This window comes from Sebastes fasciatus, chromosome 12 (assembly GCF_043250625.1).
Source record: "Sebastes fasciatus isolate fSebFas1 chromosome 12, fSebFas1.pri, whole genome shotgun sequence".
Taxonomy (NCBI): domain Eukaryota; kingdom Metazoa; phylum Chordata; class Actinopteri; order Perciformes; family Sebastidae; genus Sebastes; species Sebastes fasciatus.
In genome coordinates, this window is record NC_133806.1 from 5,338,967 (window position 1) to 5,351,007 (window position 12,041).

General features: G+C 39.8%; 2 protein-coding genes across 2 annotated transcripts in view; one reads left to right on the forward strand and one right to left on the reverse strand.

The window, feature by feature from the left end:
• Nucleotides 1-2,110, forward strand: part of gpatch4 (G patch domain containing 4) — a 6,911-nt gene extending 4,801 nt beyond the window's left edge. Inside the window, exon 8 of the mRNA XM_074652762.1 lies at nt 20-2,110. Within this exon, the coding sequence (XP_074508863.1) occupies nt 20-794 (775 nt within the window). The 3' untranslated portion in view covers nt 795-2,110. The remainder of the gene's footprint in view (nt 1-19) is intronic.
• Nucleotides 2,111-3,036: 926 nt separating this feature from the next.
• LOC141778476 (C-type lectin domain family 12 member B-like) lies at nt 3,037-9,102 on the reverse strand. The gene is made up of 6 exons (XM_074652764.1): nt 8,953-9,102; nt 7,159-7,227; nt 6,647-6,748; nt 6,178-6,372; nt 3,729-3,883; nt 3,037-3,476 (listed from the first exon to the last, which is right to left on the reverse strand). Exons 1-6 carry the CDS (start codon nt 9,005-9,007, stop codon nt 3,354-3,356), a joined length of 699 nt encoding a protein of 232 aa, XP_074508865.1. The 5' UTR covers nt 9,008-9,102; the 3' UTR covers nt 3,037-3,353.
• Nucleotides 9,103-12,041: the final 2,939 nt, after the last annotated feature.

Consider the following 12,041-nt stretch of genomic DNA (forward strand, 5'->3'; position numbering starts at 1 on the left):
AAATGATGTGTTTTTCTAGAGGAGCCAGGCACGGCTTGACCATGAGCGCCAAGTTAGCCAGGCTGGAGCAGCAGGAGGCTGAGTTCATGGCCAAGTACACCAAGAAGAGCCAACCAGGAAGCGCTCCACCGGTTTGTGTTGCACCGACTCCACCGACCTCCCAGGAGACGGTCGTGGACTCTCAGAGAAAAAAGACAAAGAAGAAGAAGAAGAGATCCACTGGGAGCGTTTATGAGCTAAATGGTGATGAAGTGTCTGAAAGTCCTGAAATGGACGTTAAACCCAAAAAGAAGAAGAAAAAGAAAGCCAGCGAGGACACTGAGGAAATAACTGTTTCCACTGAGGGGGATGTGATCTGTGTAGAAAACAGTGACGCAGACCATTCTCATAAACCAAAGAAGAAACAGAAAAAGAAGAAAAACAATGAAGAGCAGAATGAAGAAGAAGGAACACCTTCACCAGCAGCTGAGAGTCCGGAGGAGGCTGCTAAGCTGCACACAAAAGTGAAGAAGAAGAAGAGGAAATCCTCCAAACACCACAGTGAACCGGCTGAGGAAGAGGAGAGTAAGGATACAGAATCCAGCCAGTCAGAGACGCTCCAGGACTGCACTCTAAAAACCAAAAAGAAAAAAGCTGTAGTTGTATTGGAGGAAGCAGAAGTTTTACAGGAAGAAGCGACGGTGAAGCAGAAAAGGAAAAAGTGTAAAAAGGACAAACTATCTGTAGAGGACAACACAAACGATGAGGCACTTCCTCCAAAGAAGAAGAAGAAAACAAAGAAGTCCAAAGAGTAGTATTTGATTAAAAGAAATGCTTTGGACACCAATAAACAGATTTGTCTGGGCTGGTTGGTGAAGTTAGCATGCTCTTGAATCAGCTCTGGTTGAGTTATGTGCCAAACATGGACTTTATGGAGGCTGTGTTCTCTGATGGAACGGGCCGGTAAAATGAGTAATTCAGACCAGTAACAAGGTAATGACCTCCAGCAGTTTGATGCTACAAAGTCATTGATTTGATGAGTCAGCCACACGGTGCAACCCCAAACCCATCTTTTCTAAACTGAGACGACTAAAAAAATCAGGTCAGTATTGACGTTTGTATGTTGGGACCTTATAGGCTGTATATAAATTATATAGATGGACGACGCATCTCCACTTCCTCCCACTGTACAAAAGTGAAGCCAGAATATCCCGGATACGGGAGCTGCCATCTTAAGATTTTGATTTTGAGTCTACGCAGTAGTCGGGGAGGCTGAAACCGTGGTATCAAGGTCCCGCCCACATACCCCGCCTGAACCAATCGCGAGGCGAGCACGGCCACAGCCTGCTAGCGTGAGCCACCTAACTGCCAACCATAATATCTCAATAACTACATTTATGATCAAATTGACACGTTCTATTACACAGACTCATGACGGTTATGGAAAGTTAAAGTTACATCTCCTCTCTCTCCCGAGCCTCCGGCTGCGACTACTTCACTCAGAGCCGCTGTGAATCACAGCTGTCAATCATGACGTCTCACCCTCCTTTTTATAGCATCAAATAACTCATTAAAACCAAACTTATCAGAAATATTTCAGAAAATCGGAAAAAACACTTGAACATACATCAGCTTGATAAAAACTACCTAAAATGACAGATCATCTTTGGGAAAAATTTGGCGTGTACTCTGACTGTTTAGTTTGGCCCATGTCCCATCCGCTAACATGGAGGGGGCGGGATTTATGACATTTACTGCAGCCAGCCACCAGGGGGCGATCCAGATGTTTTGGCTTCACTTTTTGGGGGCTGTCATGTCGTCCATCTCTATATACGGTCTATAGTTGTCAAATAATTATAGATGGGGCCAATTCATGGTAAGTTGCCTGTGTTGACCACTTTATGTGAAATATGCATTTTAGTGGAAAATTAATATGAAATGTAAAGAGTTTGGTGTAGTTTTCTGCATCATGAATAACTCCTTTTGAAGGTGTTTGACAACTGCCATTTTATTGTAATAAGGCAAAACATGAAAGTACACGGATGAAACTACTAGTATTACATGAATTTCTGGATTTACATGCAAATTAAATGATGCAACACATCAAATTAAACTTGATTATTTAAAACTTTTTTCGTTTGTTCTCAAACTTGACACCGTTAAACATCTACCACACTACACAAAATGTTACAAAAATATTCTTAATGCAAGATGTACATAATGTGAAGCTGCCGTTTGTAACTAACCTTCAGTTTAATCAGCTCAGAATCCGACTCTTACCCAGCCTCAGAAAATACCAGATAACTTTCAGCGTTGTAGCGCCACATTTAAAATATGATGTGATTCTTTCTGCATAAGTCCACTTGCTTAAAGGATTTAGAATTTTGGATCATCGTAAGAAACACTTCACATGTGCCATTGACTTATATTCTTTTAAGTCAATGATATTGAATAATATTTGGATATAATACAGAGCATCTTCCCAGTAAAGGTCACTGATATTTGTTGCAATAATTCAGGGATGATTACACTGATAGATGATTAAATCATCTGTGACAAATGAGTGCTGTGTGGGCTGAGCTCTTTGTATATATTGAGGTGAATCCTGATCTCCAGTGGAAATCAATAGCATTCACAGGTTAATGCTGCTCTTGTGAGACTTAATACTGTAGAAGATGTCTGTTTTGTCATTGTTTCTTTGGTTTACACCTTCAGTCAAACTAGTTATCTGTTCAAAAAGACATCTGACACTAAAAAGCAGCTAATAAAATACATTTTAAATGATGCTTATTGTACAGGTAGACAAAATGATGAACACTTGCGTACTAAATCATCTTCAGGCTATTTTAGGAACATTATTATTATGATGATACAGTTTTGCACGCAACATGAAGAGTAACAAAGATAGCGCTTACTAAATAGACCATATGAGAGGGTCATTCTCACAGATGAATTTGTTTTCAAATAAATTACGCGTTGGACCCCAGCTGGCTGTGAGAGTCCTCCTAGGGATGAACCGTGCATATGGGCCAGCGCTGTTATCGATCCAGTACCTTCAAACACACAACATGAATATCAGTACCTGTAATAATATTCTACATCTGCAGCCCATGAAAAAATACAGTGTTGAATAACAAAAAAGGTCAAATATGTTATTTTTGAGCATTTTAAGGACTTCTTGTCCATGTTGGCTTAGAGCTCGAGATTGAATCAATTCAGTTCAATTCACTATTCAGATAGTGTTGTAATCAAGACCACCGAGACCAAGTCATGACCAAGACCAGAATGTATCGAGATCGAGAAAAGACCAAGAGTCTTAGGGGTTGAGACCAAGTCAAGACGAGTACATTTATTTTTTAAAGAAAAAGGCTTTCTTACCCTAGAGTGTCATTACGTCCATCAACCCAGACCCAGTATTTGTCTTTGATTTTCTCTAACCCAATCCAATATCCATGATACATATCGTGGTAGGACTTTGTGTGATTACTGATGAATTCCTGTAAATTATACAGAGACAGATCATCAAAAACATGCACACTTTCACACGTCCAGACATGGATTCTCATCAGACATTAAAAACACCTCATGTTTGAATTGATTTTTTTTTTTTTCCATTACATTTTGAAAAGTTATAGTTGGAATGTGAAAGTACTTTTTTGTTTCATGAATACTATGAATTGCCATATGTAATCTCTAATTCTGAACTGAAACACAATTAATAATTGTGGTTTTATGGTGTTAGAGCTCACTTGTTCTTGCAGATTGTCAATGACAACCAGATCTGCTTTTTTCTTCTGGCAAAACTTTCGGCTATTTTCCCGTGTCTTCCAAGGAGCATCTTCTTCGTAAAACAGGTAGCACTTTTCCTTGAACAGAATCCAGGATTTCGGACACGGCTGACACTCTGCATTCATGAAAAAAGCAGAGAAATTGAAAAAGATCAGGATCTGTTATAGAGACAAATAGAAAAAGACAAATATTGTTTTAAAAAAGGATTAGGTGACAGAATCTTGATTCATATTTGATCAGCGCTGCCTGGTTTAACAGTTTGATCGGAGTTTGCTTAAGAGACTACTCGGCTCTGATTGGTTGTTTTTGTTCGGTGCTGTGAAATCTTGCAAACGCTAGCCTATTAGGAGCACCAGGAGGAGGCAGAGGAACACGAATATTTCACAAAATGGGGAAAAACAGATGATTAACTTCTCTCCCATATCTGCGGTGGCGTTTCTATCCATCTGCTGCATTTCCTTGTGTTTTAAAAAATCTAGCCCATGACGGAAGACTTTGACCAATCACAGGTCATTTCAGACAGAGAGCGTTCCTATTGGCTGTGCTCCGGTCATGTGAGCGGTGCTTGGTATTCCCTGAGGAGATCTCAACATGGCTGCCGGGTCACAAACTTTCTCATTTTACAGCTAAACAGTACACTACAAGATGATTCTGAAAACATTTGAGTAGAGAAATATGCATTATTGTAAAAGAATATTGATTCATATTTGATCAGCGCTACCTAGTTTGACCGTTTGGTCGGAGTTCGCGAGTGGTTGACAGCCGGTTCTCATAGACGGCAGCTGGACAGCAGACCTCAGATCAGCTCTGACTGTTTGTTTTCCTCCGGTCTGTGAAATCTTGCAGATGCCATTAGGAGCACCAGAGGACACTGGAGGCACAGAGGCACATGATTTTTATTCAGTTTACCTGTTTCATGTACTATTGTCACGATACAGCGACCGTTTTATAAAAATAACTTCTTTTTTTTTGCTCCAATCTCGCCTACATCAGCTTTAAGAAAAGACATAGGCCTATTGTATGGCCAACCAACACGTTGTCATCCTAACTCGTCACATGCTGACGCTTTGTCAGACCCCTCGGCGTCACTTTACGGTCGCAGTAAACTCATGCTTAACGTTGTAAATTCAAACACTTGCCTAGGTTTAGGCAACAAACCCACTTAGGTTGAGGAAAAAACTTACGTTTGTAAAATGAAAATGAAACTTAACGTTTTGAACACAGGACACGAATGAACAGCTGATTGTAAAATGAAAGTGAAATTTACGCATGCGACATTTACAGCAGTCTCCTGGATGAAAGCCCTATGTTTGTTGGACCCACCTGTGTTTTTTCGCTCTTTAAGGCCCAGACACACCAAACCGACATCAAAGAACTAGCAGCAACGGAGGCCGACCGTTGTGTCCCCTTTGTCTTGGCCAAAGAGCTACACTTGAACACACCACAAAGACTACAGCTGACAGCCAGTTAGCACGCACATTCTGCGCCTGCATGAGATGAAATAACTCTCCACACCAGCAGTCGGCGGTAGTCAGTATTCGTCATTCAAAAAGGGAAACCGGAAGACCGAGGACGGAGGATCGATATACAAGCCGTTGTTATGATACGTACATGAAACAAAGCAGCGTTTGTTGACCATTTTCACACCACTCTCACTCACCAACTAGCTTCATTCCAGATGGCCAAGTCGTTTTGAAAATATCCGTGTATTGGAACGATCAGATTTATTTATTTATTTAAAAAGGATCCCCATTAGCTGATACCAATGGCACCAGCTAGTCTTCCTGGGGTCCGAAATCAAGTACATTACATTTATCACATACATACTATATACAATGTCATACTTGTGTTACACTAATAACATTACAATTTTCCAAACATATATAAATTTCACCTTCATACACATCTTCCACAACCATTTAGCCTGAAGGCCCATCATCAGGGTAAAGGAACAAAAGAAAAACCATACATGACCAACACTGGACTATCGATCAGCTGCTTAAGTAATGTATTCTTAGATGGTATTTGAATAAGGATTTGTTAGAGGATTGACGGATGTAAAGAGGTCAGCTATTCCAATGACTGATGCACGATAAATTACCGTCTTTTTTAAGGCATTCGATTTTGGGTGAGGTAACATGATTTGGCCATCACCTGAAACACACTGACACACTGAAAAAACTAGGCCCGGCGAACACTCACTGACGGCCCCAAACTGTCCCACAGCCATCGGCTTGGTGTGTCAGTGCCTTTACACTACGTCACCACACAACCCGACCACTTTCTCTCAGCGTTTAATATTGCCCTGGATGGGTTTCCATTGTGGTTGCTTGAAAGACCGGTGCGTCTCATACAGGCACTAAAGGGTGCCTTGTGCATCTGCATCACAACATGGCAAGACGCACTTACTTTTTTCTGGGCAGTATTCATTTACTGGAAAGGTGTCAAATGTCAGGATGAATTCCAGCATCCTGTTGAGATTCTCTGCGACTCTGCTCAAATTCCTCGTCTCTCCCTCTAAGAGGCTCTTCTCCACGATCAGCTTCTCATTTTCTGCTTTGATGTCGTCGTGGCTTGCTCGCTGTTCGTTCAATTCCATGTCCACTGTGGTGAGAAAGAGAAGGAGACAGCACATCAGTCCGTCAATCAAATCTTGGATGCAGGTAGTGTTATCAGAGAAGCCTTATTTGCCAAATTGGATCATTCAAAAAAATAGATCAAACCAAACGATCAAAACAGAAATAAAAAGACATCAAATGGCAGCAGGGACAATTCAGAGAGAGCTGACCTCACCTTACGCAACAAAAAAATCACAGACTGACTCAAGCCGTTATAATTATTCATTGAAAGTTATTCAGCGCGTTGACATCAAACTCACAGTAGATGATGGAACCGATGCCCGCCACCAGGAGGACACAGAGTATCCCCACGCCAACACACGCCAACACACGAAAGCGAGAGCATCCAGCTGCTTCACCATCTGCTTGTCATGAGAAAGCTCATAGTCAGATTAAGTCATTCATTATCAACATGACTTATTCTTTATGACCAATATACATTCTGACATACTACTATCATCACTTCCATAATCACACACGACAGGATATTAATATAATTATTGACGTTTTTTAGGAGTAAATTTGGCAAAATGTTATGTACCAGAACCCCCCAACATTCAAGTTTGATGTTGTCAAAAAGGCTCAAATCAGGTCAAAAAGAGCAGATTTAGCTTTAATTGCTTTTATTTGAGAAATCTTTTAAAACTAGAATTCTTCATCATCATCAAGTGTCAATTTGAACTTAGTAAAGCATATTGTATGGTTTATAATGTTGTATAGCTAAACTGATGAGATAAAAAAAATAACACAGTCAGCATATTTTATAACTTACTCGGTACAGTACTAGCAGCTCCTTCAGGTTTGACTTCAGCGTAGTAAATTGTCGAGTCCCCTTTTTTCTCTGGACGACAGTAATAACAATATGAAGAAATAATAAAAACATAACTGAATTAATAGTGATTATTCTTCACAATGTCACAATGAAACGTCTTTGTGTTATTGATGTGAAGTATGTCCTGTTGAAACGGGAAGTAACATAACATGGTGATCATTTTTGTAAGTGTCCATAAGTTTTGTTGGACGGGAAGCTCAGAAGGGTCAAATATGAGTTGTTTTTAATGTCTGCAGGTGCTGCTTGAGTTAACAGTTTCTCTCCATTGACATGATGCACTTAAGACTGATAATGTCGTGATGCAGTGATCACAAGTTCAAATGTATTTACTTAACTTTTGATGATTTCTGGTTCTCTTCACACAGTTCTCTTTACTTTTCACACAACCATCACCAGTGATGGAAGAAGTATCAGATCTTTTACTGAAGTAAAAGTATCAATACCATGGTGTAGAAATACTCTGTTAAAAGTAAAAGTCCTGCCTTCAAAATTGTACTTAAGTAAAAGTACAAAAGTATCAGCATGAAAATAAACTTTAAGTACCAAAAGTTAAAGTACTCATTATGCTGAATGGACCATTTCAGAATAATGTTTATTATAGTACTGGATTCTAAATCATATCTTTACCTAGAATAATACATAATAATTCACATATAAACAATACATAATAATTGTTGATTATATTTTTTTTGTACTAATAATCTGAAATGTAAGTATTAGCTAAAGTTATCAAAAAAATGTAGTGGAGTAAAAAGTATGTGGAAATTCCAAGTAATGTACCTCAAAATTGTGCTTAAAGGTGCTAAATTCAATAATCCAAGCAGAGGGATTGCCTCAGTAGCCGTGTAGTAAGGGTGATGCAAGCCTTGTCTGGGTTTATTTCACAACAATGACTGGCTCGTTTGTACGTTATTCCTTACATTTCTTTACGTAGCAAATAGTTGTTTGCTGCTATATTAATGCTTTGGATATCAAACAGAGAACCTCTGAAGTAGGATTGTGTGACTCTAAGGTGGGAAATTGAGGAATCCATGAATATAAACAATCTCTCTTCCTCTCTTGAAAGTAAGATATTTTTTTTGCATGGCTATACTGTAGATTTAAAATTCCACATCTCAGGTTGCATAAAACTTTTGTATCCAAGGTGCCTGAGCCAACGCATTCTTCATATACTGACACTTTGTAAGACCCTTCGGCGTCACTTTTCAGTCGTAGTAAACACATGCTTAATGTTGTGAGGAAAACAAAAACACTTGCTTGGGTTCAGGCAATAAAACCACTATAGTTAGGTTTAGGATAAAACAACACGGTTGTGGTTTGGCTTTGAAATACTACAGTTGTACAGTGAAAATGACACTGAACGTGAGTGAACAGGGGACATGAATGAACAGCTGGTTCTAACTTGATGCACGGGACATGAACAGTGGTCTCCTGGAATGAAAGCCTTGTGTTTGTTGGACCCACCACTAAACGCCAAAGGGTGCCACCGCGTCGGTGTCTAACGCCAACGGCCGCGACAAAGCGTAGGTATTTGATGATGTGGAAAAAAGTGGTGGTATGTACTGTACTGTATATCATGGCAGGGAAATCTTGTAAATGAGTAAAACGACTTATTTGTGTGACCCCCAAGGGTCACCAATGTCATTCTTCCACACAGAACCCCTAAAAAAGATATTAAATAATCTAAAACATGCATCATTAAAACAAGTAAAAAAAAAAGCAGGAGTCACTTACCTTTTGGAGCTTTAACTTTAAAAACTACCGTAGTATAATAGATTTCTTCCTCCATCCTTAAAAGTCACAGCTGGCCGTACTTGCTTCAGTGCAGAGAATGAGTGTGTGAATGTGACCGACCAAAGTTTCTCAGCACTATCTCATGGAGAACAAACGAGAGGTTCCTCTTCCCCTTAACATTTTGTAATCGCATGTTAGCATCTGAGGTTGTTTTAAGACACATTTTTACCAACAACCTCAAACAGTGATGCTGGGAAGCACGTCTGCTTCTACAACAACCAAATGTTACTCTCTGTTGACACATTTAAGCATTGTCTAATACTGAACTCAATCTTTTAATTAGTCATGTTTATTTCTGGTGGGTTAACTCCAATTTGGATTTCTTAATTGATGATCAGTCTAACTGTAACACACTATGTCTGGTGAAGGGTCATCATTGTGACAATGTTGTTGTATTGTTTTCATCATCATCGTTGGTAAGATTAGTACTGAATCAGTGTCTGTCACCATGCTATTACAGGATAAGATTGGCGCTGTAGTATACTTCTGTTATTTTCAACCAATCCCATGAAAAGACTAAAACCTACAATTTGTTGGTCCATATCCGCTGTCTGTAGCACTCAGCCCCAAGCTTATTTAAGAATGAGTCACATAGGGATGTCATGAAACCAGAAATTTAGTCAATATCAATACCAGTGAAATTCCATGATTCTCAATACCAATTTGATACCACGGTCAAAAACAAAACAATAAATCCCATGCACTTCAACATTTACATTTCTTTATTACTGTTTGCATACAAGTTTGTGTTAGGAAGTTAAACAGGTCATAATCCCCCTCTACTATTATTTTATATTGCTGTGAAAACATCTCCTTAAAACAACTGTGTAGGGACCCACCATTACTGGTGGCAAAGACATTGAGCTACGCTTCTCAGGATCCTTGAGTCACTCACACATAGGTGTGGAACTCACCCAGGACAAAACCAGAGGAATCTCTTTGTTCCTCCTCTTTTCTGCCCTTTCTTCTCACTTCCTGACCTGTGGAGGTGAGCTGCTGCTCTCCAGACCAGAAGCAGCTCTGCTCTCTGATCTATGGCCTGTTAGGAAACAGACATAGGAACACAAGGAACCTCTAAGCAGAGGACACGAGAGCCTGACTTTTGACCAACTAACTTCAAGCAACAACCGCAAGGAAGTTAGCACCAAGCTATTGGAGCGATCAGCTTCCTCCAATCTGCACAACTTGATTGGAGCACAGCAAAGACAACATCTTTGACTTGGAACCACAACTTCAACACATGGAATTACAAACCCTTTTCTTCCATGGATTGGTAACGCACATCGCTGAGCAAGACTGTTCAACTTTGATTTCTAGAATGTAAATGGACTTGGACTTGTATAGCACTTTTCTAGTCTTCTGACCACTCAAAGCGCTTTACACTATATGTAAGCATTCACCCATTCATACACTGATGGCAGAGGCTGCTAAGGTGCCAACTTTGCCGATCAGGATCTAATGAAATACTCATTCACACACCGATGGCGAAATTTTGGGGTAAAGTGTCTTGCTCAAGGACACATCGACATGTGACCTGGAGCAGCCGGGGATCGAACCACCGACCTACCGATTGGTGGACAACCTTCTCTACCCTCTGAGCCACAGCCGCCCCATGTACTTGTATTGATATGGTTTGACTGTTGTGATATTATTCGTAGTGAGGATATTCGGGTAGCTGGCTTTGCCAATTCTGATGTGTTTAGTTTATGCTTCACATAGACAAGGTCTTGCATGCAAACTAACCATCTTTTCTAACACACTGCATTATCTGACACACATAAATATCACATACAGAAACTGTGAAATAGTTAAACATAAACATACAGCTTCAGATAATCTTAACCCCCAAATCACCCCCCTCTCTGTCCTTCCTGAGCACATGTGTTCCGAAGAACAAAGAGGCCATGTGGTGACATGTTGGCGGCCATCTTTGATCCCGCCATCTTTGTAGTTTTACAGTGCTCGCCCCTTTTGTCTGTAGGCAAACATCTTCAGACCAGAAGCCATCTTGTCTTTCTCCACCCCCCCCCACCCCCCTCTCTCTCTCCCTCTCTCTCTCTCTCTCACACACACACACACACATACACACACATGCTTACACACTTTGTTTGGTTTGTTTAGTTTAGTTATTTAGTTAGATTAATATTGTGTTTTAAACCTTTATTATCTTATAAATAAATGATTGTGGAATATACATGCTGGTCTGTTTAATGTTGTACAAGAGTGAATAATGCCAACATCTGCTATGTCAAGAACTCCGATATCCTTCAACCTTTATTATCTATTTTGGTTATAGTTATTAATTTAATTATTAATCAACGTTCCAAATGGATAGTTTAGCATATATAATGAGACTATATTAACGTTTTGGTTATTGGTCCCTGATTCCAGGGTGGTGCCCCATTTATTATTAATGTTTATTGGTAATCTTTATTAATATTAATAATTCTATTATTATTTATTAATTAATTTGCTAATAATCAAACCTGTTACTGCCAAATCCCTACATGTTGGTGCCCCGTGTGAGGCATAGTATTATTGTTGGCATATTGTTCATAATTGTGCAATATTAATTTTCAGCATAATTTTTGGTCAAAAACAAAAATTTCATATTCCACTTCTAAACAAACCAAAAGTGTTTACATTCTACACCACTAGTCTTCCACAGGAGTTGAAGTCCAGCTGTACTTTTAAACAAGTACATTGTGGTTAAATTGTATCAAGGTCCCGCCCACATACCCCGTCTGAGCCAATCACGAGGCGAGCACGGCCACAGCCTGCTAGCGTGAGCCACCTAACTGCTACGTTAGCATCACGGCAGCTGTTTGGCTAAAAAGACACAACCATAATATCTCAATAACTTCCTTTATGATCAAATTGACACATGTTCTATTACACAGACTCATGACGGTTATGGAAAGTTAAAGTTACATCTCCTCTCTCTCCCGAGCCTCTGGCTACGACTACTTCACTCAGAGCAGCTCTCTGACGTCTCACCGTCCTTTTTATAGCATCAAAAAACTCATTAA